Source organism: Myotis daubentonii, chromosome 2 (assembly GCF_963259705.1).
Source record: "Myotis daubentonii chromosome 2, mMyoDau2.1, whole genome shotgun sequence".
NCBI lineage: Eukaryota > Metazoa > Chordata > Mammalia > Chiroptera > Vespertilionidae > Myotis > Myotis daubentonii.
The window spans coordinates 54,506,566-54,534,196 of record NC_081841.1 but is presented as its reverse complement, the minus strand read 5'-3'; the positions used below and the strand labels follow the sequence as shown (position 1 = coordinate 54,534,196).

The 27,631-nt window shown below is 54.9% G+C and overlaps 1 protein-coding gene across 1 annotated transcript; it reads left to right on the top strand.

The window, feature by feature from the left end:
* The first annotated feature begins 362 nt into the window (after positions 1 to 362).
* On the top strand, positions 363 to 23,912 carry ITGA5 (integrin subunit alpha 5). Its single transcript, XM_059683135.1, has 30 exons — positions 363 to 820; positions 8,411 to 8,541; positions 9,841 to 9,953; positions 10,085 to 10,205; positions 10,584 to 10,645; positions 10,736 to 10,781; positions 11,043 to 11,168; positions 11,404 to 11,448; positions 11,574 to 11,617; positions 14,003 to 14,059; positions 14,236 to 14,288; positions 14,797 to 15,005; positions 15,235 to 15,426; positions 15,654 to 15,699; positions 15,873 to 15,974; positions 16,168 to 16,223; positions 16,378 to 16,532; positions 16,821 to 16,958; positions 17,091 to 17,158; positions 17,508 to 17,658; positions 17,745 to 17,837; positions 17,983 to 18,062; positions 18,197 to 18,277; positions 18,385 to 18,490; positions 19,147 to 19,299; positions 20,234 to 20,317; positions 20,418 to 20,531; positions 21,381 to 21,482; positions 22,050 to 22,172; positions 22,813 to 23,912. Exons 1-30 carry the CDS (start codon positions 444 to 446, stop codon positions 22,894 to 22,896), a joined length of 3,312 nt encoding a protein of 1,103 aa, XP_059539118.1. The 5' UTR covers positions 363 to 443; the 3' UTR covers positions 22,897 to 23,912.
* Positions 23,913 to 27,631: the final 3,719 nt, after the last annotated feature.

The following is a 27,631-nucleotide window of genomic DNA, read 5'->3' as shown; positions in this document are numbered from 1 at the left end:
CTCCTGAGTCCCAAATCCAGCTGGCAGGCACCCAGGCACCCGGTGGCCCCTGTAAGCAAGGGGGAATCCCAGCTGGCCAGACGCCAGAGGTGTCTCCTGTCTCTTTCGACCCAAAAGTCTCCTCCCTGGAGAAGTGAGGGCGACCCCACACACACGCGCAGGCTCCCTCCGCCCTCCAGAGGTGATTCTTTTCCTCATTAGGAAATTCTCGGCTCCCTTTTTCCGACTCCTTTTCCGAGCGTTTACGTTGTACATCTGGAAAGGAGGGGGGAGGAGAGAGGGGGAAGCCGAGGGAGGAGGGCGAAGAGCCCAATCCCGCCCAGTCTGACCCAGTACAAACTACCGGCCTCCAGCTGGGGCTGGGAGAGGGGAGTGGAGAGGTGCAGCCCCCCCACGCCCCTCCGGGGTGGGGGGCTCGGGTTCAGCGTTCCAAGGACCCAGGAATGCCCCCCCGCCCACCCCCCTGGCGGGCGGGGGGAGGGCTCAGCCGGGAGTTTGGCAAACTCCTCCCCGCGTTGAGTCATTCGCCTCTGGGAGGTTTAGGAAGCGGCTCCGGGTCGGTGGCCCCAGGACAGGGGAGAGCGGGCGCTATGGGGAGCCGGACGCCAGGGTCCCCTCTCCGCGCCGTGCAGCCACGCTGGGGCCCCCGGCACCGATCCGCGCCGCTGCCGCTGCTGCTGCCCCTGCTGCTGCTGCTGCTGCCGCCGACACCCGGGGTCGGGGGCTTCAACTTAGACTCGGAGGCCCCAGCTGTGCTCTCGGGGCCCCCCGGTTCCTTCTTCGGCTTCTCCGTGGAGTTTTACCGGCCGGGGGCAGACGGGTGAGTAAGGAGAGTTGGCGGCGGGATGGAAGGGGTGGGGGGGGACGCCTGGAAAGTGGGGGCGCGGCTGAAGTCTGGAGGGGACCGAGGCTTGAGTTGGAGAGGCGGAGTTTGGAAGGACTGGGGCTGGAGTTGGGGGCCCACGCTGAAGTTGGGGGCCTGCGCAGGACTAGGGAGGAGACAGGGGCCGGCGTGGAGGGGGCCTGGAGTTGGAGATCAGTGGAGAGACATGTGTGGGGTGGGGAGAGGACACGGAGCTGGAACCTGGAGAAGTCTGGGCAGGGGGCTCGGGGCCAAGGGAGAGGCGGGCGCGTGGACGGGGAGCAGAGGGTCTCCGGCTGAGACCTGTGAGCCGCCGGGACCCGGGCGGATGCGGGCGCAAAGGGGGCGCGGAGGCCGGGAAGGGCTTTTCCGAGGACTGGAGGACCTCAGGTCCGCAAGGGCCATTGTGCGGAGAGGAAACTGGTCGAAGCAGCATGAACTGTGTGTAGTGAGAGGGGAGTCGGAGCCTGAGAGGGCCCAGAGGTTACACGGGGGCCAGCCTCATCCTCCCCTCCCCCCTCAACTCGGGCTGGGAAAGACCCGGGAGCGGACGGCGGCTCTCTTCCCTTTCTCCTTGGTCTCCTACTCGCCTCCACCCCCATCTCTGTTCTGATGAGGGGATCCTGGAACTTGGGGAGAGTGCCGGAACCCTGGCACTGGGGGCGCCGGGGCTGGGGGTGGGCTCCGCCAAGGGCGGTGCTCGGATGTGTCGGGAGGGGTGTGTGTGCGCGCCTGAGGGGGGTGGGCGGTTTCCCTCTTCCTCTGGCTCTGGGGAGGAAGAGAAAAGCTGGTTTCCTGTAGCTTGTGGGCTGGAACTGAACTGAGACCGGAATTCTGGGGCTGGGGTCGGAAGCTGGGGAGGCGCGGGCTCGCTGGGCCCAGGAGCGACAGACACAGGGCATCAGAGATGGGGGGAGGCTCAGAGGAGGACCCCCATTCCCAGCTCGGCAGGGCGACCCTCAGACCGGACCCTGCGCGCCTGGAAAATGGGGAGACATGGGGGAACCGAAGCTGGAGCTGAGGCAACATTGGAACTAGGGCTTTTATTTAAATGTCCGGGGTTGGGAAGAGGGGAAGGTAGCTGTGCCTGGGCAGCATCAGGGACTCCCAGATGCCGGACTCCTGATCCTCCACAATGAGCCTCTCTGGGCTCTGAGCTTCCCACGGCCCCCCACCACCACATTCAGGGTTTGATAGGACCTCTGCCGGAGGTGAGCTGTTTTTACACCTGATACAGTTAACTGATCTCTACTCATTTTCTTTAATGTTTGGGGAAAAGGATTAATCTAGCTAATTCAGTTGTGGGGGGAGGCGGGGACAGGGGTAAGTTTCTCTATTGTCTAGAGGACGTGGAGATGGAAAAAAGGTAGTTAGGCCCTAGCTGTTGGTTCTGGGCTATTCAAGGTCCCCACCCAGCTCCCACCCCACCCCCCTGGCCTCTTGCCCAAACCCCATTGCATCACCCCTGCCTGGAACTTCTGCCAGATCTGGCCTCCCCCAAGGCCCCCTTAAACCGCTGCTTACCACATCCCTAATGGAGTCAAGAAGAGGAAGGGAAGGAGAGGTGGGGATCCTGCCCCATACCTGGGTTAACCTTCCTCTTACCCTGCCCCACACCTAGCAAGTGTCATCTCCCTTTTCAAAGACTCCTCTCAAACATCTGGGCTTTCACATACTTCCGGTTCCCTAGGTGTCTGCCTGGCCCCTGGCCTGATGCCGCAGTCCCTAAAGCCCTCTTCTACAATAGGACCCAGCATTTTCATCCCTCCCCCCTCCCCCTTCTTGTCATCTTTCCTTCCAAGAGAGCCAGGTGTCTCGCTCGCACTCCTCCCCCTCTCACTTTCTCTTTACAATACCCTCTTAGAGTGGGACTCTGCACATTCCACCTCCCCATGACCTCCCTTCCACTGCAGCTAGACCTTCAACCCCCTCCTACACCCAGGGACCAACATAGCCCTCGCCTGGGGCCATCGCTGGAGAGGGAGGGCCTCTGTGTTCTTGGTCCCTCTGCATCACCTCTCACCCTGGACACCAAAACAGCATCAAAGGGCAGGGTGAACACAAGAGAGTCTGCAAGGTAGGCAAGGGCCAAGCCTTAAGTCAGGCAGAACTGGGTGTGCACCTGGCCCCTCACTTGCTCTCTGTGTGACCTGGGGCCTGTTCCTTAAGGTCTTAGAGCAGTGGTTCTCAACCTTCCTAATGCCGCGACCCTTTAATACAGTTCCTCATGTTGTGGTGACCCCCAACCATAAAATTATTTTCGTTGCTACTTCATAACTGTAATTTTGCTACTGTTATGAATCGTAATGTAAATATCTGATGTGCAGGATGTATTTAGGCGACCCCTGTAAAAGGGTCGTTCGACCCTCAAAGGGGTCGCGACCCACAGGTTGAGAACCGCTGCCTTAGAGCCTGGTGTTCTTATGAAAGTCAGACACCTAACTTATGAGGCTGTTCTGAGGACTAAATGAGATGATACAGATAAAAGGCACCTGGTCCATGGGGGGTGATCGATACCTGGCAGGCATGATTTGTATGAGGTAACTGTTTTTCTGTCTCTGCTTCTCTCCTAACCTAGATACCGTCTAGTCCTTTTTCCAAGTTTTCCCCCATTTCTTACTTGCTTTTAATATTTGCTTATAGCAGTTTTAGTAATAATAGTCCCTCACATTCCTTAGCACTTTCATATCTGTTTTTTCATTGGATCATTACAAAATCTTTGCATAAGGCAGAGGAGGCATTATTGCTCCATTTTATTTTATATGTATATATATACTGAAGCTTCAGGAGGTACAGAAGTTTAGAACTAGAGTTTGTTTCAGGGACCATTCAAGGGCAACCCATGACTTTATGGGTAGAGAATCCAAGGCTTGGGAGGGAAAGTGACTTGACCTAGGACACAGACTTAAAAGGTGCACTAGCCTTAGCCCAGCTCTTTATTCCTTTCGGATACTTAGTTGGCATAGGTAGAGGCAACTCTCCCTCCCCCACCAGCCAGGCATTGTCTTTGAGAATACACTGTAGGACCAGAACTAGGTGTCCTTCTCTGGCCTGGCCAGGGCTGCTGTCAGACCTGCAGGGTCTGGGCCCTGGTCCACTTGCTTCTCTCCGCCCCCGACCTTGTCAGGCCAACAGAGTCAAACAGTAACCATATATTGAACAGGATCCTGGTTAATCAGAAGCCTGGCTGGGGGGATAGTGGAGAGGAGAGGAGATAAATTGGCAACGGGGTAAGCCAGAACACTGGCCTAGGAATCAGGATTCCTGGCTTCTGGTTTTGTGGAGAAGGATTCAGAGTGACCTTAGACATGTTACTTCACTTTTGTGGGGCTTAATAATTTTCCCATCTGTAAAATAAGGACATGGGACTCAGTCAGCAGGTATTTTTAATTAAAGTTTTTTTCTTTGTTTCCTTTTTAAAAAATTCAAATAATATCTTAATAGGACATTCTATATAAAAAGGGAAAAGAGGTTGCTCTAAAGCAGCGGTTCTCAACCTGTGGGTCGCAAACAATGAAAATACATCCTGCATATCAGATATTTGCATTACGATTCATAACAGTAGCAAAATTACAATTATGAAGTAGCAACGAAAAGAATTTTATGGTTGGGTCACAACATGAGGAACTGTATTTAAAGGGTCGCGGCATTAGGAAGGTTGAGACCACTGTGGAAGATGAGGAGTGTCAAGACCAAACTAGCTCCTGACTCCACGTGGCAGCCCTGAGGCTTCTACAAGAAAGTCTTCACACCAGAGGGTGCCCTCTGCGGTGCCTTCCAGCGGTGGCAGCCATGTCTCCAAGAACCAATGCTAGAGTTTCAGAGTCCTAAGGCTTCAAAATAAATGATGGCAATTATTTCTTCCCTTGAACTCTGTATTTTAGAAGGGTTTATCTGCCCAACTGCATTTAGTAAGAAATAATTCTTTTTTCTCATTTTTTTATCAGCTAGAAGTGAGAACAAGAAGACATCTATAGCTGCCAATCAGAGCTTGTGACCAATATGAGATAGTCAGGCTCTCTACATGAGTTGATATAATTCCAGCAAAAGCAAATATACTTGAGGTTTTAATTAGCCTGGGCTGCCTTATCAAGTAAACGCATGTTTCCATTAGGCTTTCTGAAAAATTGAAAATAACCCAGAGTTTCTGGCTGGTGTGGATCACTGGTTACAGAGCACTGGCCCACACACCGAAGGGTCTAGGGTTCGATTCCCGGTCAAGGGCACATGCCTGGGTTGCAGGTTTGATCCCTGGTCCTGGTTGGGGTGCATGCTAGAGGCAACCAATTGATGTGTCTCTCTCACATCAATGTTGCTCTGTCTCCCTCTTCTCCTCCCTCGCTTCCACTCTTTCTGAAAAGCAATGGGAAAGATATCCTTTGGTGAGGATTTTATTTTTTATTTATTTTTAAAATATATTTTATTGATTTTTTACAGAGAGGAAGGGAGAGGGATAGAGAGTTGGAAACATCGATGAGAGAGAAACATCGATCAGCTGCCTCCTCCACACTCCCCACTGGGGATGTGCCCGCAACCAAGGTACATGCCCTTGACCGGAATCGAACCTGGGACCCTTGAGTCCGCAGGCTGACACTCTATCTGACACTCTATCTGCTGAGCCAAACCGGTTAGGGCTTGGTGAGGATTTTAAAAGATAAAGGAAATAGCCCAAGGACCTTCCATTGTTACCTTCTTGAACCCCTGAGGGGCCCCAACTGCTCCAGGATTTAGGAAGCAGGAACTAAAAATGGGAGAATAGGATTAGCTATGTGAAGTGCCATCCCTGACACCAGGTGCCTCCCTCGGCACATAGGCAGGGGCACTAGTTATTAGACTGACTTGGAGGAACTAGATTAGAAGGGCCACTGAACCCTTGGGTACAAGCCATGGGTGGTGGAGGCAGGTCTGGATCGGAGTCTGTGGGCTTACCTGCAAGAACGGGTCTGCTGAACCTTCATACAGCCACGCACATGCCCCTGGCCCATGAGCTTGTGGGCTTTACAATCTTCGTAAGGTCTCTCTCTCACCTTCCAACCCTGTCCGGCAAACTCCAGGCTTCTTCCTCGGGCCATCCCAGGAGAACTCAAGCTCAGCTCCTCCTCAAGAGCTGGGGGTGCTGTAAAATTGGGAGTGGACCCTAGCCGGTTTGGCTCTATGGATAGAGCATTAGCCTGTGGACTGAAGGGTCCCAGATTCGATTCTGGTCAAGGGCACATGCCCGGGTTGCAGGTTCGATCCACAGTGGGGGGGGCGTACAGGAGGCAGCCAATCAATGATTTTCTCTCGTCATTGATGTTCCTATCTCTCTCCCTGTTCTTTCCTCTTTGAAATCAATAAAAATATATTTTTTTAAAAAATGGGGAATGAGAACTGGGTCCCTTAGCCATAGCCTTGTGTTCTCCTGGAAATAGACTATCAGAGCTCCCTGAGACTTTGACATAACCTCTGCTCCCAGAGAGAGGGGAAAAGTATGGCCCAAGTCCACACTGAGCCAGTGCCTGCCCCTCATCCAGGGCTGACTCCTGGTCCAGTGCTCTTTTTAAAAAAAAAATTTTTTTTTTATTGATTTCAGAGAGGAAGGCAGAGGGAGAAAGAAAGAGATAGAAACATCAATGATGAGAGAGACTCATTGATCTCCTGCCTCCTGAATACCTCACCCAGGATGGAGCCTGTAACCCCGGGCATGTGCCCTGACCAGGAATCAAACTGTGGCCTCCTGGTTCATAGATCAACGCTCAACCGCTAAACCACATCAGCCAAGCTGGTCCAGTGCTCTTTTCACTGCCTCCTGTACCACAACTTTCCTGGGGCTGCCCCAGCGAGGGGAGGGTGGTACCCCTCTCTCCTCACCCAGCCCCAGGACAACGTAGCCTCTCCCCATGACCAGCCTTACCTCCTGGGCCTGGTAACTGACCAGGTCACTGCCCATGGCCCACCCCCCAGCTGTATGTAGTGCCTGAGTGAAAAGGGTGGGGCCCGGCTGGTGGGAGACAAACGGAGAAGTGAGAGGTTGGAAAAAGACAGGAAGCCACAGGCAGTAAACATTTCCTGTCCCCACAGTAACTAAGGCTGGCACCCCACCCCCCATCACTCCAGGAACTCTCGCACTCTCAGCACCCGCCCGCCCCCCCCCCCCCCATCTCCCTGGACCCTGGCCTCTCCCTCCATTCTCATCCTCTGGACTGCTCACTCCCCACTGCAGTCCCTTGGAGCTGTTTCCTCTGTGGTTGCCATCCCCTATTTCTCTTGGACCCCACCCCTTTCACTCCTTCCCCACCCGGTCCTCTTGGAAGGCAGACCCAGCATTTGTCACCTCCAACATAATCTCCCACTTGGATGCTCTTTCCTGGTAAGAAAGGCTGAAGAAGGTATCCTAATGACAGGAAGGAGTGGGTACGGGAATGCTCAAGCCGAATGGGGACAGGAATCAACAGATATGGAGAAGCCTAAGATCTGAGATCAAGAGAGAGAAAACTCAAACATTGAAACCAAGAGAGCAAACAGTCATAGGGGCAGAGGATCAGAGGTTGAGAAGCCGGAACAGAGGCAGGTATGGGAGGAGAGCAGAGGCCAAGGCCCGCAGGGACCCTGGCCCAGGGCCAGGGCCAGCCCTGGTTGTCAGATGCAGTCCTCATGGGAGACCCTGGAGGAGAACGCCAAGACGGCTGACTGCTGTGCAGAAGCCTCAGAGGCAAGGCACCAAGAAATGGAGGAGACAGAGCCAAAGACGGGAAGATTATCCAGGACCTTAACTATGATCACCCCATTACATGGGCCCCCCGACAAAGGCAACCCTCTCCTCGTGGTTTCAGCGGGGACTGAGGGACGGTGTCTGGAACTAAGACTCCAGTACAGCAGGATCTGAATGCAGACTCCTAGAGATGGTGTGTGGAAAAGGGTTCCGGGGCTGAGATAAAGGCCCAGCCCCAGCGGGGAAGTTCACACCAGAGCCCAAGGAGAAGGCAGGCCCAAGCCCAGGGGAACGGTCTGTTTTCACCACCATCCAGCTCTTCTCTCCACTTCTGCCTGATTTCCAAGACTCACATTTTCCTCCTACACGCCCCAGGGCTGGGCGGCTGGACAGCAGGGCAGCCGGATGCCTGGGTCTTGGCCCAGAGGAAGGCTCTGGCTTGGGACAAGAGGGTACGGGCTAGGTGAGAGGACCCTGGCTTCCGGAGGCTGCACATCCAACCTTGGCAGGTCCATAGAGGGATGGAGACGCTGAGGCCAGAACCTCTGGCCCCCGTTCCCTTCCCAGAACTGACTCTGGCTCCTTCTCTCTCTAATAGCAGGGGAAGAAGGTAGGAGAGGAAAGAGAGTGATGGGAGGAGGGGAGGGGTTGTGTTAGTGACAGCGGCACATGGGGACCGCCTGACTCCAGCCTGTGCCTCTGGCATCTGTGGCATCTTCTGAGATATAAATACAACTCAGGGGGCATCCACCCCACCCCCAGCCAGCCCCTGGCCCAGAGGACTGGGTCCTTCCTGCCTTGGGAAACTCAAGAAGAGCTAGGAGCCTCCCTGAACTGCTTCTCCATTCCCCTCACAGGGTCAGCGTGCTGGTGGGAGCACCCAAGGCTAACACCAGCCAGCCAGGCGTGCTGCAGGGTGGTGCTGTCTACCTCTGCCCCTGGGGCACTAGCCTGGCACCGTGCACCCCTATTGAGTTTGACAGCAAAGGTAACCAACCTCCTCGGCAGGCCTGGGAAGTTCAAGGAGGGACTGGGGGTGGGGCCCGGGTGGGGCCTGGCGTGAAGGGCAGAGCCTGCCCAGTTCCCTGGCCACGTGCCCTCCCAGCTCTGATGGTGGTGCTCCAGTTCTGTGCAGCGAGCAGCGGCTCCCCGTGGCACTCACACCACGTTCCCAGTCCAGCCCAGCCCAAGGAGGGCGGGCATGATTCAGAAACATGTGGCTCTCATTTCCCCTGAATCACCCACAACTCGGGGAGGCCAGGCCAGTAACACAGACAAAGACAGGGAGAGTCACACAGGCTATTTGATTCATTTAACTAAGCACTGACGAAGTGATAGTGCATGCCAGGCCCTGTGCTCGGACTGCGGGGGGTCGAAGCATGATTTAGCCACTGCCCTCAAAGAGCTCAGGGCCCAGGGTAGATGCAGGGATCGGGGGGGGGGGGGGGGGGGGGAGACAGACAGAGACCAGAGATAAACAGTAATAACAGCTCACACTTCAAGAGCACTTGCTCTGCGCCCAGCACTGCTATAAGCACTTTATAAATATTAACTCACTTAATCCTTTCAACAACTGTATGAGATATTATTATCCCCATTTTATAGCTGAGGAAATAGAGGTTAAGTAACTTGCTCAAGGTCACACAACTAGTAAATGGTGGAGTGAGGAAATGAACTGCTGAGCTATATCTGGCTTCAGAGATAAAGACGGGTGAGGGGACAAAAAGAGGAGCGCATAAACAGATGGAGACAGTGGGGGGTGGGAGATATGATCATGAAACAGATGGGGTGTTTTTTTTTTAAGCCTGAAAGACAGGTAAGAATCAGAGGAATAAAAAAGGATGCCATGTATGATGTATAGATCCATACCCCATGGACACAGACAGTGGTGTGGGGAAGGCGGTGGCTAGAAGGGGTCCATGGGCAGCAATGCAGAGATGTGAGAAAGATCGAGAAAAGAGCAAGGTGCTTAGAGATACGGCCCAGGTACAGACAGAGGGGTGCCATTCTTCCCCCACCACCTCCTGCCCCCACCTCACTGCAAGCATCCTTGGTCGCTGGACCAGAGCGACAGAGCCAGGCAACTCCAGAAACCCCAGGTGTGTGCGCAGAGAGCGGGGGTGAGTCAGGCTACACCGAGTAGAGCCTGAAGACCCTTTGTCAGTCCCCTCCCAGTAAGTCCTGGCTTCAGGCTTACAAGTGCTTGGGCGCCCCCAAGCTGAGGGTAGGGGCTGTGCTGGGCTCGGTGGCCCACTACCTGCATGACTCCCTTTCTCCCTTCCCCAAGGCTCTCGGATCCTGGAGTCCTCCCTCTCCAACCCCGAGGGGGAGGAGCCTGTGGAGTACAAGTCCTTTCAGTGGTTCGGAGCAACCGTTCGCGCCCATGGCTCCTCCATCTTGGTGAGGGGCCAGCCGGCTGGGGTGGTGGGGGCCCGGGTAGGGCGTGGCCGGGCACAATGGAACCCAGGCCTGGCGGGAGGAGGGTTTCTGTCGGTCTAAACCTAAGGCTCCCTCCTCCGGGGCCGTCCCAGGCCTGCGCTCCGCTGTACAGTTGGCGCACAGAGAAGGAGCCGCTGAGCGATCCCGTGGGCACCTGCTACCTCTCCACAGACAACTTCACCCGGATTCTGGAGTACGCACCTTGCCGCTCAGGTAGGGCCAGAGTGGGCCGGCGCCTTGTCTGCCTTCCCTCTAGGACAGGGGCCCTCAAACTACGGCCCGCGGGCCACATGCGGCCCGCCGAAAACATTCATCCGGCCCGCCGGGTGTTTTTGCCGCCGCTGTGTGCATAGGAATTTGTTCCTAGTTTTTTTTTAAACTATAGTCCGGCCCTCCAACGGTCTGAGGGACAGTGAACTGGCCCCCTGTTTAAAAAGTTTGAGGACCCCTGCCCTAGAAGGTGCTAAACCTGCCCCTTGTTCGTCTCATGTTCATTGTCTGGTTCAGGGCGGCCCTTCCCCAGGGTCCTCTCCCACCTCCTTCCCCAATCTCTCTTCTTTCCTGCTCAGCCCACCACCTTCTCCCCCACAGATTTCAGCTGGGCAGCAGGCCAGGGTTACTGCCAAGGTGGCTTCAGTGCTGAGTTCACCAAGGTGAGAGGGTGACCTGGGAGGGCCGTGGCTGTGAGTGGTGGACACAGGGGGGTCAGGACCTTACGTAGACTCGCCTCCTTCCCCCCACAGACTGGGCGCGTGGTGCTGGGTGGACCAGGGAGCTATTTCTGGCAAGGTAAGTCCTGCTGTGCTGACTCCTCGGGCCCTGGCACAGGCCTCTCATCCCGCTCCGGGCCTGAGGTCGCCATCTCCCCTCCTGTTGGCCATCCCAGTTCTCCTCTCCCTTTGTTGAGACTTACGTGTCCTCCTCCACCACCCTGCACAAGCTTGCCTTCCTTGAACCAGACTTCCAAAATCCTACCCAGTCACCCCCACCCCCAGTTCTCTCCTCCCTGCCCCTCCTCCTCCGTCCATCTCCTCCTCATCCCCTTCCCAGGCCAGATCCTGTCGGCCACCCAGGAGCAGATTGCAGGGTCCTATTACCCTGAGTACCTCATCAACCTGGTTCAGGGGCAGCTGCAGACGCGCCAGGCCAGTTCCTTCTACGACGACAGCTATCTGGGTGAGTGAGCAGGTGGGAGGAGAGGAGGGGGCAACCTCAGGCGCCCGTGCCCTGTCCTGTCCTCACACTCCCCTGCCTCCTCTTTCCCACTCAGGCATCACCAGCCCCGCTGTCAGACTTGTCATGTGCAGGCTGACTGTGAAGGCCTGCAGGGGTGGGGGACGGGGTGGAGATGGGCCTGGGCAGATGGGTCCCCGAAGCAAGAATATTAATACCCACCCACCCTGTCCCCCAGGTTACTCTGTGGCTGTGGGTGAATTCAGTGGTGATGACACAGAAGGTGAGTGTGTCCCCAGACTAAGGCCAAGGGAGGGGGTGGATGGAGACCCAGGAACTGAGACACTTACCATTCTTGTGACTCCTTGTTTCCCACCCTTAGTCCACAACTTTCTCTTCTCTTTGCAGACTTTGTTGCTGGCGTGCCAAAAGGGAACCTCACCTACGGTTATGTAAGACCCTGCCTGACCCCCTCTTCCCCCCCCCCCACCCCCCGCCCCCGGCTGCTGGCTGATGACAAAAAAACATGTGCCCTAGATGGTTTGGCTCAGTGTAAAGAGGCCCCATACTAAAGGGTCCCGGGTTTGATTCTGGCACTGATCCTGGAGCATGCAGGAGGCAAGCAATCAATGTGTCTCCCATTGAAGTTTCTCTCTCTCTGTTTCTCCCCCTCCCTTCCACTCTCTCTAAAAATCAATGGGAAATATCCTCTGGTAAAGATTTATTTAAAAAAAAACAAAAAACATGCAGGGCAGTTTGAGAGAATTCTAAAAGGGGATCAGAACATGGGCTCTGGGGTCAGACCTGGGTTCAAGTTCTTGGTCTTACTCTAGATGCATCCTTCTGTAATTTTTATTTATTCATATTCTACCTCACTCCGTAAACCCTTGAGCCTGCTTACCCTCTCTGAGCCTCATCCTTCCCTGTAGAATGGGATAATAATAGTTCTGACTTCACCGGGCTCTTGTAAGGATGAAATGAGGTAACGCATGTGAAAGTGCTTAGTGAGCTGTGGAGCAGTGTACAACTGGTAGCTGTTATTATTAGGCCATGACAAGTGCTTTAAAAAGGTTGCAGATAAGAGTGCCATAGGAGTTTGTTCAATTAACATTTATTAAAGCAAGGTAAGAGATAAGAAGATGAATAAGACATCGCCCCTCATCTCATAAGGTGCCTGCGATCAACTATGGAAGATAAGACACATATAATTACAACCTAAGGGACAGCTCCTGTTCAGGAGCCCCTCGGTGGGTCGGGCACGGTCCACTCATGATTTCTATTCAAGCCGGTGGGGGTAGATGTTACCATAAGTTGTTTAAGGTCACACTGTTAGGAAGTGGCTGGATGGCGATCCAGAAGCAGGTCTGTCTTGTTCCAAGGCCGGCCTTCTCCCTGCACTGCGGTCAGTTTCAGGAAGTGGGCACGATGGTTATCAGTTCAGGGAGAGGAATTACCTCCTTTCCGGGCAGGGGTGGATCAGAGACGGGCCTGTGAGGGTCAGTGGCGATGAGGCCAGAGCATCCTATGCAGCAGCATGAAGAAAGGCGTGGGGGGAAAGGAAAAACATCAGGCCTGTTTAGCAGACTCTGGGCTGACTGAGGAGGAGGAGGAGGAGGAGGAGGAGGAGGAGGAGGAGGAGGAGGAAGGGTTGAGCAGAAGCAGGCAGGCTGGAACCAGTTATCCAGAGCCTCACAGAACCAGCCAAGAAGTCCAGGCTTGGGTAGTGGCTGCAGGGACCCATTGTGGATTGGTTTTTTTGTGTGTGTTTTAACCCTCGCCCAAGGATATGCGTTTATTGATTTTTAAAGAGAGAGGAAGGGCCCTGACTGGTTTGGCTCAGTGGATAGAGCGTAGACCTGTGGACTGAAAGGTCCCGGGTTCGATTCCAATCAAGGGCATGTACCTTGGTTGTGAGCACATCCCCAGAGGGCGTGTGCAGGAGGCAGCTGAATTGATGCTTCTCTCTCATCGATGTTTCTAACTCTCTATCCCTTTCCCTCTCCCTTCCTCTCTGTAAAAAATCAATAAAACATATTTTTTTTTTAAAAAAAAAAAAGAGAGGAAAGGGTGGAGAGAGAGAGAGAGAAACATCAGTGGGTTGCCTGGACTGGGGATCAAACCCACTACCTTTTGCTGTATGGAACGATGCTCCAACCAACTGAGCCACCGGCCAGAACACTCCTGTGGGTTTTCAAACCGGGGGGGGGGCGGGGGCGGGGGCGGGGGTCCCTCCTAGGCCCTGCTGCAGTGGGGAGAGGGTGCTGAGGGGAAGAGAGAGCCTGAGGCAGGGAGGCGGGCAGGAGGCTCTCCAGCAGTCCTGTGAGAGGACTCTCACCAGACAGCGGGGAAGAGAGCAAGGAGTCAAAAGACTTGGTGACTGATAGGGCCAGCCACTCAGAGGGGACGTCAGGAAGATGTGAGTGTTGTGGTTTGGGAGGGCTGGAGGATAAAGAATGAGTGCGGCCTCAGAGTGCATTCAGTCATTCAGTTAATAATGATTGAGCGTCTGCTACTTTACTAGTAGGCTCTGGGGAGAAAGCAAAGAACAAGACCAAGCTCCTGCCTGCATTGATCTCCCACTCTACTGGGTAGGCACGGGCAATAGGTAAATATTCGATCTGACAGTCGTTGATAAGTGATATGGAGAAGAAGAATGTTGCTGTGGGACTGAGCTGCTGGCATAGAAATAGGGATATGAGGGCAAAGCTCAGGAGGGAATTAGGGGACAAGTAATCTGTGTCTCCACAGAATGCCTCCCTTTGGGTAGTCTGGACCTATCTGCCCTCCGTCCAGGGGCTGGGAGTCCAGGGCCAATGGGCATCTCTCCTCATTCCTAGGTCACCATCCTTAATGGCTCAGACATTCGATCCCTCTACAACTTCTCAGGGGAACAGGTGAGGACACCCCCAACCCCAACCCAGTTGGGTCCTCTGCCCACCAAGCCCCAGCTCTGACCCAATAAGCTCAGCCCCCTTCTCCCTGGAGTCTCTGACCTCCCTCCATAGCCCCTGTTGATTCTGTTGATTGAGCCTCTAGTTCTGACCCAGAACTGCTCCTCTGTCCTCCCCAGATGGCCTCCTACTATGGCTATGCAGTGGCTGCAACAGACCTCAATGGGGACGGGTGAGTAGTGGGAAGAGGCACACCACGATGGAAGGAAGGAAGGAAGAATGGGGACAGGAAAACTCAAGGAGTGTTTTTTCTCCAGGCTTCTCCCCTGAATTCTCCTCACGGTGCCTACATCCCTTTGCCTAGGGTAGGGGTCCTCAAACTACGGCCCGCGGGCCACATGCAAATACAAATATTGTATTTGTTCCCGTTTTGTTTTTTTACTTCAAAATAAGATATGTGCAGTGTGCATAGGAACTTGTTCATAGTTTTTTTTTAAACTATAGTCCGGCCCTCCCAACGGTCTGAGGGACAGTGAACTGGCCCCCTGTTTAAAAAGTTTGAGGACCCCTGGCCTAGGGCAAGGAGAGAGCTGAGCACTAAGACCAGAAGACCTCAGCTCTTCTTGCTCGGGTGGGAGGGAGCCTGGGATCAGGATGCCTGGAAGTTCCTGGCACTGGACTGGGGAGGGGAGGCGGCCAGGCAGGGTGACAGGATGCCTAGATTGTTGCCCTGCCCCCAGGCTGGATGACTTGCTGGTGGGAGCACCCCTGCTCATGGAGCGGACAGCCGATGGGCGGCTCCAGGAGGTAGGCAGGGTCTACATCTACCTGCAGCAGCCAGCCGGCATGGAGCCCACACCCACCCTCACCCTTACTGGCCATGACGAGTTTGGCCGATTTGGAAGCTCCTTGACCCCCCTGGGGGACCTGGACCAAGATGGCTACAATGGTAAGTACAAAGACCTGAGGAGGAGTCAAGAGTCAGAAGGGATTTAGGAAGAGAGTGGCTAAGATACCCAGACCCCAGTGTCTTCCCACGATGTGTAGGTCTGGAGGCTTTGAAGGAATTAGAATACGGGGGACGACAGCCGGGAAAAATAGGGTCCTGGGTTTTGGTGGTAAAGATTTGAACTCTTGGCCCTGGGCCTGCTGACTGGCGTGTGTTGTGTGTCTTGCAGATGTGGCCATTGGGGCTCCCTTTGGTGGGGAGACCCAGCAGGGAGTGGTGTTTGTATTCCCTGGGGGCCCGGTGGGGCTGGGCTCTAAGCCTTCCCAGGTGCTGTTGCCCCTCTGGGCCGCCGGCCACACTCCAGACTTCTTTGGCTCTGCCCTTCGAGGAGGCCGAGACCTGGATGGCAACGGATACCCTGGTGAGTTGTTCCCTAGGCCCTGTTCCACTTAGAATTCCCTGGTCACTAGCCCCGCTTAACCCCTCTGTGCACTTTCCTGAGGTCCTTGGGTGCAGCTCTGGGATACTGCCACCAGGTGGCGATGTTCCCTCACTTCGGCCTCCTTGAGCTATGAAACTAGAAGGGTTAGAAAGGAAGGATCCTACTTTGAGGCTTGCTGTAAAGCGTAGTTTCTTGACTTCTTGCAGATCTGATTGTGGGGTCCTTTGGTGTGGACAAGGCTGTGGTATACAGGTATGAACTCCCGGATGGGCAGCCTGGGAGAAGTGGGAACTGGGGAGTTCCTCAGTGGGGCTGAGGTTGGGAACCTGGACAAAGGACAGGGGGATCCTGGGGCTTGAGCATCAGCTTCTTGCCCAGGTTCCACAGGGTCTGAGTTCTATTGTCCCCCCATCCACTCTTGGCAGGGGTCGCCCCATCGTGTCTGCCAGTGCCTCCCTCACCATCTTCCCTGCCATGTTCAACCCAGAGGAGCGCAGCTGCAGCTTGGAGGGGAACCCTGTGGCCTGGTGAGCTGGGGCCCAGGAGATTGCAGGGACCAGTCTGGGTGACCTCGGTCTGTGCCTTGGAGAAGGCAGGGAGACCGGGTCTGCAGCAGGGGACAAGGGGGTTGTCCTAGTCTGGGTCTGTCTGGGAGATAGGCAGAGGACATAGGATCCCTGTCCAGTGGGTGCATCAGCTCTCCCCTTGGTCTTCCTCCAGCATCAACCTTAGCTTCTGCCTCAACGCCTCTGGAAAGCATGTTCCTGATTCCATCGGTAAAGGAGACTCCCTGAATCTCTCGGTCCCTGGGAGGGGATGGAGGGACTGGGGACGTGGACACTGCCCTTCTCCCTGAATAGATGAAGAGGGAGAGGCAGAATCTCCTAACACCCCCCCCCACCCCCCCACCCCGCCCCCCCCCGGCTGCAGGCTTCACGGTGGAGCTCCAGTTGGACTGGCAGAAGCAGAAGGGAGGAGTACGGCGTGCGCTGTTCCTGGCCTCCAGGCAGGCGACCCTCACCCAGACCCTGCTCATCCAGAATGGGGCCCGGGAGGACTGCAGAGAGATGAAGATCTACCTCAGGGTATGGCCTCCAGGGCAGGGTCTGGATGGGCCTGGGGAGGCTGGCCACAGAGAACTGGGGCCTTTCCTGAAGGGGAGGGAGATTGGGAGGCTCCAGGCAAAGGCTCGGGACTTTGGTGGAGCCGAGGAGGGGGACCCTCTGCCAGAGCTGGGAACCAGGCTGCCAGGGCCTCTCAAGCAATGAAGACGGTCACGTTTGGACCCCTGAATTCTTGAAGGCCCTGAGTGGACAGAAGGAAACATGAGAAGCACTGTCCCCTGACTTTGTGAACCCTCTCCCCTGCCCCAGAACGAGTCAGAGTTCCGAGACAAACTCTCCCCGATTCACATTGCCCTCAACTTCTCCCTGGACCCGCAAGCCCCCGTGGACAGCCACGGCCTCCGGCCAGTCTTACATTACCAGAGCAAGAGCCGCATCGAGGACAAGGTGAGGACAGGGTGGGGGGGAGCCAGGAGGAGAGGGGCCTGGGCACCTTCGGCAGGACCCTGAGTGGGGGAGCCTACCTACAGCCCAGGAGAGGCTCTAAACTCCCTCTCTCATGGCCTCCCTGCTTCCCAGGCTCAGATCTTACTGGACTGTGGAGAAGACAACATCTGTGTGCCAGACCTGCAGCTGGAAGTGTTTGGGTAAGCGAAGACGAACATCAGGCGGGGGTTTCAGATGCCATGGTCTGGAAGCAGGACACAGGAAACATGGAAGGACCTGAAAAAGTACAACAGGGACGTACTAGCTAGCTGTGTGACCTTGGGAAGCTACTCAAATTCTCTGTTTGCTTCTTCATCCGTGTAGTGGGAATAATAGCATCTATTTCCCTAGCCTTTTGGAAGAAGTAAATGAAACAATTTACTAAAAGCAGCTAGCCCAGCGCCTGCCATAGAGTTGGAACTGAGTAAATGGTGTCTGTTATTATATCATTATCACTGTCCTGGTTTGGAGATTAATTCCAGTGTCCCTTACTTTGTGTGCCCCCTCCAGGGAGCAGAACCACGTGTACCTGGGTGACAAGAACGCTCTGAACCTAACCTTCCACGCCCAGAATGTGGGTGAGGGTGGCGCCTATGAGGCTGAGCTTCGGGTCACGGCTCCTCCGGAGGCCGAGTACTCAGGACTCGTCAGACACCCAGGGGTATGAACGGGACTCTCAGGGGGGTTGGGGAGCAGCCCTGCCAGAGGGGCACCAAAACCTTACCTGCACACCCGCCCCACCTGCAGAACTTCTCCAGCCTGAGCTGTGACTACTTTGCCGTGAACCAGAGCCGCCTACTGGTGTGTGACCTGGGCAACCCCATGAAGGCAGGAGCCAGTGTAAGTCTGGGGCAGGAGAGAGGACCTAAGGGGGCAGTGGCCAGCCTGCTCAGAGCAGTGCTGTGGGACAGGGAAGGAGGCCTGGGGTTGGGATAAGGCAAAGGCCCCATCTAGCAGCCTCCCTGTCCTCCTGCCCGCCCCGCAGCTCTGGAGTGGCCTTCGGTTCACAGTTCCTCACCTCCGGGACACAAAGAAAACAATCCAGTTTGACTTCCAGATCCTCAGGTAGGTGCTGGGTTGGGGCGGGGGAGAAGGGTGCGGGCGCCGCGCAGGCTGCAGCCGTGTTGGGAGCGGGGCCTGTGCCAGCGGACTCCTCTCTGGCTGGGCTCCAGCACCAACTCAGTCTCTCCATCCCACAGCAAGAACCTCAACAACTCACAGAGCGAAGTGGTTTCCTTCCGGCTATCGGTGGAGGCTCAAGCCCAGGTCTCCCTGAACGGGTCAGTGTCCAGGGGAAAGGGGGCCTCGCTGGGAGTGGGGAGACTTCCAGGAAAGTGTGCATAATAGCGTCCCTTCCACTGTCCTCTAAAACCACCCTCCTTCGTAGTGTCTCCAAACCTGAAGCAGTGCTATTCCCAGTGAGCGGCTGGCATCCCCCAGACCAGCCTCAGAAGGAGGGGGACCTGGGCCCTGCTGTCCACCATGTTTATGAGGTGAGGACGGATAGAGGCAGGGAAGACTGGGACCAGGAGGGGTGGGGCCACAGTGAATGATAGGGAAGGAGGAGCTGGGATGAGTGGCAGATGGTGGGAGCAGAATGCGGGACGGAAAGGATGCATGGAGGGAGGAGGAGCGCTGTCAGGCCTGGGCAGGGTCAGTTGGAGAGACGGAGAGGAGGGACAGGCCAGCTGAGTGACTTGGAAGGGATTATGGAGCTACCTCAAAGGGTATTGGTTGGAGAGGATTTCGTCACTGCCCACTGATTTCCTCTTTAACTCTTTTTTGAACTTTCTCACTAACTTTTTTAAACTATATATTTCATTGACTTTTTTTACAGAGAGGAAGGGAGAGGGATAGAGAGGTAGAAACATGGATGAGAGAGAAACATCGACCAGCTGCCTCCTGCACACCCCCTACTGGGGATGTGCCCGCAGCCAAGCGCATACCCTTGACCGGAATCAAACCCGGGACCCTTCAGTCCGCAGGCCGACGCTCTATCCACTGAGCCAAACCGGTCAGGGCTCCTCTTTAACTCTTGAGACAGGAGACTCGCAGCAGAGTGTAGGGGCCATGGTGAGCCAGGGTCTCGATGGAGCAGGATTGTTCCCTTCCTTCTCGTGATGACTGTGCTCCCCTCTCCTCTCCTCAGCTCATCAGCTGGGGCCCCAGCTCCATTAGCCGGGGCGTGCTGGAGCTCAGCTGTCCCCAGAGCCTGGGAGGGCAGCAGCTCCTCTACATGACCAGGTTTACAGGACTCAGCAACTGTACCTCCAGCCACCCCCCCAACTCAGAGCACCTGGAGGTGAGAGGCCTGGAGTCGGGTGGGGGGCAAGGATCCAAGGCTGAGAGGTTTGGGGAAGGTCACGGGGGCGGGGGGGGGGGGGGGGGGCCTGGAAGAGCGGTATGGCTGACGGTGTGCCTGAAGCTAGGACTTAGGCCATGGGAAGGGCGTGAAAAGGCCAGATACCTCGAGGCCCTAGGCAGGAAAAAGACTCTGTTATGCACTGCACTTCTGTCATTCTGCCTAAAATCTCCCCCCTTATTTCAGCCCTGGCACACTCTGAGAGCCCAGCTCCATGCCACCTCCTCTGGGAAGCCTTCCAGTTCTGCTCCTCTGGGCCCCAGGGGAACAGCCTCCCTGTCCTCCTGGATCAGAACCTGAACCAGATCATGGGGAGCCTTATGTTTACTCATTAATAATATTTAATTAATTGAGTGCCTTCACTGAACCCTATTATAGGCTCAGGAAATATCGCACTGAACAAAATTAACAAGGTCTCCACTCCCATGGAGCTTATATTTTAGTGGAGGGCACTAAACAATAAAAATTAAAGAGAGAGGCTAACAGGTATTGAAAAGTGACAAAATCGCAGCGCTAACATTCTGAGTGGGAAGGGAACTGGAGGCTGACCCATCAGGGAAAAAACCTGGAGGCCTGAAAGAAAAGGATGTGGAAGACTTTGGGGAAGAGCATTCCAGGAAGGAACAGCCAATGCAAAGGCCCCAAGGCCGCAACAGGGACCCACGTATTTATTTACACATCTTTCCCCTGTAAACCCAGGACCCAGCCTTGTTCGTTTCCATGTTTCACACTGGGCTTGGTGATGTGCCACCGGAGGTGGTCAGCTGAATGGATGAAAGAACAAGCTGAAGCTGCTCTGGCCCAGGTGCAGGCTGACTTAGCTGCTGTAATGAGGGGACGAGGCAGCTAACAGTCTCTCTCTTTCCTCTTCCAGCTGGATCCCGAGGGTTCCCAGAACCACAGGCTGCAAAGACGGGAAGCTCCAGGCCAGAGCCCTGCCTCTGGGCCTCAGGTCCTGGTAAGTCGCCCTGGGAATGAGGTCTGGGCCCAAGCGCTGAGCGCCTGTTTGAGTTCTCAAAGGGCAGAATTCCAGGTTCAGGCTTCCTCGTTCTCCCCAGAAATGCCCAGAGGCCGAGTGTTTCAGGCTGCGCTGTGAGCTTGGGCCACTCCACCGGCAAGAAAGCCGAAGTCTGCAACTGCATTTCCGGGTCCGGGCCAAGACCTTCCTGCAGGTAAGGGAGCTTTACCTCAGCCCTGACCCCACCTTTGGGCCTGCCTGGTCTGACCCTCCCTGTCCCCACTGTCCTAGCTACATCCTTTGGGAAAGGGGCCTCCGGCATTCCCCTCCCCTCCTGCCCTTGTTTAAACAGAGCTGTGTCCTTGGCGCCACCTAGTGGCCACACTGAGAAGAGTAACAGCTTCCCTTTCCTGGCCCATTCAAAGAAGGTGGTAGGGCTGGAGGGTGATCCGTGTGCAGAGAACGCAGAAAAAGAGATGGAAGATGAATCTCTAGTGGAGAGACAAGCAGCTGTAAGAGTAGTAAATAAAGAGCAGTCATTTATGAAGTGCACACTACGGGCCAGGTGTTGTCCTAGGTGCTTAACCCACATTAATGATTTTTTTAAAAAATATATATTTTATTGATTTTTTACAAAGAGAAAGAGAGAGGGATAGACAGTTAGAAACATCAATGAGAGAGAAACATTGATTAGCTGCCTCCTGCACATCTCCCACTGCGGATGTGCCTGCAACCAAGGTACATGCCCTTGACTGGAATCGAACCTGGGACCTTTCAGTCTGCAGGCTGATGCTCTATCCACTGAGCCAAACCTGTCAGGGCAACACATTAATGATTTTTAAAATTCTTTTTTACATGCAGTCATCTAAATATGTATTATTTAGTTATAACTATTCAATTACACATTTATTATCTCAGGTAAGGAACACAGAGATTCAAGAGAGAATGAGCCCAAAATAGAGAAAGATCAGAACCTGAACCAGACCATGGGGAGCCGTATGTCCTCTAGATCCCAAGGACAGGGGTGGGGGGACTGCCCTGAACACCTTTCCTCCACCCACAGCGAGAGCACCAGCCATTTAGCCTGCAGTGTGAAGCTGTGTACGAAGCTCTGAAGATGCCCTACCGGATCCTGCCTCGGCAGCTTCCCCGAAAGGAACTCCTGGTGGGTCCAGGGCCAGAGGTCTGGGCCAAGGAAGATGGGGCTCAGAGTGCTGGGCCTGGTGCTAGGACAGGGACATCGATGGGGGGTGGCCTTATGATTGTAACAAATATTTATTGAGCATCTACTATGTCCTGTTCCAGGGATATAATGATAAGCCTGATGGACAGGGCATCTTTACTCCTAGAGTTCATGGCCTCGCAGGCAATAAGAATACAGTGTGCTGAGGGCCAGAATACTTACGGGATCATATCACAGGGACACTTGAACACAGTCTTGCAGGGTCAGGAAAGGCTTTCTGAAAGAAGTGATGTTTAAGCTGAGGCCTGAACTACCAGGCTAACCACTCAGGGAAGGAATATTCTCTGGAGAGAGGAAACCAGCAAGTGTGAAGGCCCAAAAGTCAGCGACAATAACGCACTTTTTAAGAATTTAAATTTTTAAGTTCAGAATTCTGTTAGCCCAATATGCGAGGTGAGAGGTGGGTCTCGGTCCAGTGGCAAGTGGGAGCCAAGTGTAGGTGGGAAGGACTAATGGCTTCTCAGTGACCTCTCCTGCCTTGCTCCCTAGGTGGCCACAGCTGTGCAGTGGACCAAGGCAGAAGGCGGCCACGGTGTCCCACTGTGGATTATTATCCTCGCCATCCTCATTGGCCTCCTGCTCCTCGGTCTGCTCATCTACATCCTCTACAAGGTCCGACACATCCTACCCTCTCATCAGGTTCTGCCCTTGACCCAGCACAATCCCAAGCACCTTCCTCCAAACCAATTCTCTAGCCACATGCCCCCACCTGTGCGCCGGCCACATGCACCCCATCCTGACCCTGCCTATAGGAGCTTCCCCTTCATTCTTCAGCCCCTATCTTAGAGTCTCTTGAATCAACCTGATAAGTTTGCCTCTACTTACAAAATCAGTGTTCCTTGCAGGTGGCAAATTTGGCATTTGTGCTGTCACTTCCTCCAAAGACCCATGGCAGGTGTCACTAATTGGTCAGACCCTAGCAGTGGCCTCAGAATCCTCCTCCAGAGGCAGCCAATACTAGGCAGTCCGACTTGGAACTTGAATTCAAACCTGTTTGCTATTCCTGGCTCACCCAGGGGCACTTTTATGGCACTGATGAAAGATCCCTTTATACCAAAGCACCCCCAGCTTTAGCCCTCCTGGCCCATTGGGCCTCTTGGAGAGGTAGACATGACAGCCTGAATTTAGGCCACTTTTGCAAGATGGGGAGATTGGAAGCACTAGAGAGTCCTCTTCATTCCCCCTTGGCATAAGATCTGGGGAGAAATGGGAGCCACAGTATCTAAACTCTCCCTCCTTTCCCCATCATTAGCTCGGATTCTTCAAACGCTCCCTCCCTTATGGCACCGCCATGGAAAAAGCTCAGCTCAAGCCTCCAGCCACCTCAGATGCCTGACGCCTATTCCCAGACTCCAATCCTGAAGGCTCAGTCCCCCCACCCTCAGTCTACTGACGGGGAGGGGGCTGGGTGCTTCCTGAAGGTGCTGAGGGCCAGGGAGACGCTCCTCTCCCAGCCCAGAGACATACTTGAAGGGCCAGAGCCGGGAGGTGAGGAGCTGAGGATCCCCACCCCCCATGCACTGTGAAGGACCCTCGTTTACACATGCCCTCCCCACGGACGGGGGAACTGAGATCCAGGGACAGAGGCCTAGCCTCCCCACAGCCTTTGCATTTTGGAGAGAGTTTCCTGAAAACAACTTGGAACCAGAACTGGGGAATCCAATCCCAGTTCTCTGGGCCAGACTTGCCACCAGGACTTGCCACCAGCTCCAGCCTGCAGAGATCTGTCCACAGCCTTGCCAGAGTTCCACAGGGGCCCCGGCTAAGAACCTGGAACCTGGGGAGTGAGCCCTGGCAGCTCTGGACAGCCCCCACCTCGGTGGGCAAATAAGGAACACTAACTGTGGATGGTGCCCAGGACCAGCTCAGGACAGATTCCAAACAAGGATCGATGCTGGCCCAGAACCAGCTCCAAGGAGAATCCGAACTCAAATGGGGCCAGATTGAACCTGGGGCCTGGGGTTGATCTGGGACCCAGGCTCGGCCATTGATAACCTAGCCAGGCAGATTCAGGACAACGTTTGAACCTGCACCGGACACCTGGGCCTGGAGGCCCAATCCACCTCTGACTCGGGAGAAGTCAGGAATTGCCCAGGACTCTGAAGGGGCCATGATGGCAACAGATCTGGAACCTCAGCCTGGCCAAAGGCAGGCCCTCCCAGTCCCCCAGAGAAAGGGGAGCCCACTCTCCCGGGCCTGCAGGATTTGGGTTCTGCCCGCCAGCTGCACTGACGCTGCCCTTCCTCTCTTTGCCCACCCCTCCCCCCCCCTCCCCTCGGCTCGGGACACCCGGGACTTATTTAAACTCTGTTGCAGTGCAATAAACCCGGCCCGGTGCCCCCACTGACCAGAGCTGGAATCTCTTTTATACATTTTCCAAACCCATCCTGGTACCAGACAGCTTGGTGGGTAGGAAAAGCCTGTGTTTCTCACAACTTCTTTCCACCGAGGGCCAGGATTATAAACCCCAGGAGTTGGGGAACTTGTTTTGGGGTTCCCTTCTCTTAGGTGAAAGAAATGATGGGAGGAGTGGAAGAAAGACTTGACCCCTGCCCATCTCTCAGCCCCACAGACCTGGTCCCTCACACCTCCCAGAGAGAAGGAGAGAAACCCCTTCTCCTTGAGGGTTAGGGAAGAGGGCAGAGGGGGAGGTCCAGGTTGAAGTTGGGAGAAGATGGTCCAGAAGACTCACTTGGGCTTCCCTAAATCAGATAATGAAATGGGTTGAGAGAAAAGGTCACAAAACTAAGAAGAAATCTGCTAGGGTTTTGTTTTGTTTTTTTATTGCTTATTGTATGGTGGTGGGTAGAGGGGGGTGTGTTAAATATTCTACATTATCCCTTTAATTTCTACAAATAATCCTGTGAAGTAGGTACAATTAACCTCATTTACACAAGAGGAAATTGAGGTCCAGAGAGGTTATGTAACTTGCCCAACTCACACAGTGAGTGCCAGAGCAGAGTCGAACTCGGCCTTGTCTGACTGTGAAAGCCCTCCTCCTTCACCAACATGCCATAAGGTTCAGGCCTTTGAAGAGAAATAAAAGTGAGAGAGCCCCTCAAGGTCCTCTGCCTCCTTAAGGCCTGTGCTAACAAGCAGCAAGAGAAAGGAGAGGGGTGCTAAAATCTAATAGGATTGTCCATGTCATGCTAGACCAGAATTCAGCCACCAGAGGGCAGCAAAGCTACAAATTTATGGAAATTTGGGGAAGGGAGGCTATGAGGTCCATCTCACCCTCTTCCCACACCACCAGGACTCTTCTTTTTAAGGGAGAGAGACATCGATTTGTTGTTCCATTAATTTATGCATTCGGTGGCTGGTATGGGCCCTGACCGGAAATCTAGCCCATAACCTTGGTGTACTGGGACAACGCTCTAAACAGAGCTACCCGGCCAGGGCCAGGACTAGTCTTATTACCTTGGGCTCCTGCCTAGCAATGACTGCATCACCTCATAATCTCCCTCCTGAAAGACCAAGGTTGCTCCACACTCCAATCTGTGGCTTCTTGGTAATTCTGTCCCTCAGGACCTTCTAACCAGAACCTATAAATGAAGAGGGACTAGTGGGGAAGAAGAGACCCGAAGAAGAGCCACCCAGCATTTCCAAGAATAGCAGCTGTGGCATAGCAAGGCACCGGGAATTCTCAAGGAAAGAAATTCCGTACTCCCCCCTCCTGGGGGAGGGGTGGGAGTGGCATCAGCGAAACCTCATGGGCTAGATCTGAGATTTCTTACACTATCTGAGAAGGAAATGAGGAGGGGAATTGGGCATTGAGTTTGGGGTTGGTGTCATGGGTCTGTGTCGGGCCTGTAGCTTCGAGTCTCAGAGAATGACAAGGTCTCTCACAATATAAGAAAGCAATTCCTTAGGCTCAGAAACGCTGCAGATGTAATCTAGCACCAGCCACTCTGTCCCTGGACTGTCATTCTCAGGCTCTGGTCTGCTTCCCCTTCCCAATCTCCCAGCCCCTCCGGCTCTGTCTGCCTCCCACCGTAGAGACTTGAGTGATCCAGAGGGACTAGGGTGGGGGACTGGGAGGCCTGGGCCCTTTCCTTGTCTGTTGGTAGAGATGGAAAGGAGGCCCTGGGAAGGGAACAGAGCAGCTGGGGGTGCAGGGAGGGGGAGGAGGCCCAGGAGAGGCAGCTGGCAGGCGGGAAGCTGATCTGGGGGTCTCAAGTTTCTTGACATCAATTAGAGCAGCCGGCCTGGGCTCATTAGTAGCCCGGGGTGCAGGGCTCATCAATAATGAATTCACCCCACACACTACAACCCCCGCCCCCCCAGCTGCCTGCAAGGTCACCCCGCCCTTTACCAGCTGCCTGCCCTTGGTAAGCTAAGCCACCCCTGCAGAGACCTCCCTAACTCAGAGTCTCTAGGGCAGTGTGGGAAGGTGGACAAGGCAAAGGGGTCTTTATCACCAATCAGCCATCCCTGCTTCTAGGAGTCCACCCAAGAGGAGAAGAGTGGGAAGAGACAAGGAGGGATAGATGTGGGGGGTGAGAAGTAGGCTTTGTGATGCTAGGGTTGGATGGCATAGTGGGAGGTCAGATCCAGAGCAAGAGGACCTCCTCTGATGGGCTCAGAGACCCCACATTCTCCCCCAAGGCCAGACTTGAACAGCGGGGCCACAGTACCCTGAGATCTCTGGCCTCTAGATCAGAACAAGCTCAAGGCATTGGCAACCCCAGTATTCTCGTGCCCTTGAGTTGGAGCATCTTGGCAGGTGCAGAAACAGCTTTCCTTCAAAACTACCAGATCAGTGCAGTGAGGGCAAGAGACTGCTAAGGCTCAGAAACAGGAACTTGAACTTCCTGTACTTTAATTAGCCATCTAGTCCCAGCTTCCCTGCAGAACCCAGGAATGCTGGTCCCCATTCTCCTTCCCTTGCCAGAGTCTTCTAAGATTCTAGTCCCACCACCTTTCCACCAACCTATTCCTTCCTGCTGCCACCCTCCCTAAATCTTACGTGTTCTGATTCCCAGTCACACCTCCTTTCCCTCCGCCTGGGGTTGGCCTGATGCTGGCTGCTTGGCATTGTGGGAGGCCTCCCGCCACCCTCCTACTTGGGGCAGGTACAGACAGGTCCAGGCTGCGGCAGCTGCATCTTCCCCAGACACCTCACAGACTCACAGGCTCCAGGCTTATGATGGCGTCCCAGTTGTCTGCCTTCAGCCACGTCCCTTTGTTGGTCTTTAGGGTACACCCAGTGTCCCGTACTCCGCCCCGCCTCTGCGGACGTTGTCCCCAGCCCATACATTCTGTCCTATCCTCCATCCTCCCCTCCACCTCACCGAACACCTCCCACCAGTCCTCTTCAACCCAATTCACCTCAGTGGGGCGGGCCCTGAGTTCAGGCCCTGGATAGATACTCCTACCCCCACCCCACCCCATGTCATCCCTACAAGGTTGAGCCTCAGTTCTGGATCTTCTGGTTCCCCAATGATCTCAGTTGCCAGCTTCTATTTCCACCTTTTGGGATCCATTGATTACAGGCTGTTCACTGGAACCTTCCCTGAGGACCTAGGCATTTGGATTCCAGTCACAGATCAACTTGGCAACCATCTTCAACCCCACAGTTCACCTGAGACCCAGCCCCCCAGGCACCCTGCTCTGAAGTGAGAGAAACAAGTAGGACCCCAACATTCTCTGTGCCCCACCCTCACCCCCACCGCCCAACCCATCACTTTGGAGAGGATCAAGGTGACCCACCCAACTCAGGGCCCATGCCTCCCCAGAGCACTTAGCCATCCTCCACCCCATGTCAGCCCCACGACCAGACTTCCCGCCCTCAGACCCAGCCCTTCCCAAGAACTCGGGCATCTTAGTTCCAGCTTCCTCCATCACCTCACTCCGTCTTCCAGATGTCTTGCTCCCCAGCCCTGGCTGCAGTGACACCGCAAATCCAGGAGACCCCGGGGCAGCCAATAGGAAAGAAAGCGGGAGGAAGAGAGGAGCCACCAGGGCGCCCCCTCACGGAGCCCTGGGCGCCGGTATCCCCCCTCCTCCCGTCTTCACCTGCTGCGGGCTCCGCCCCCGCTCCGCCTAGACCGGCCTCTGCTCCTCCCCCGACT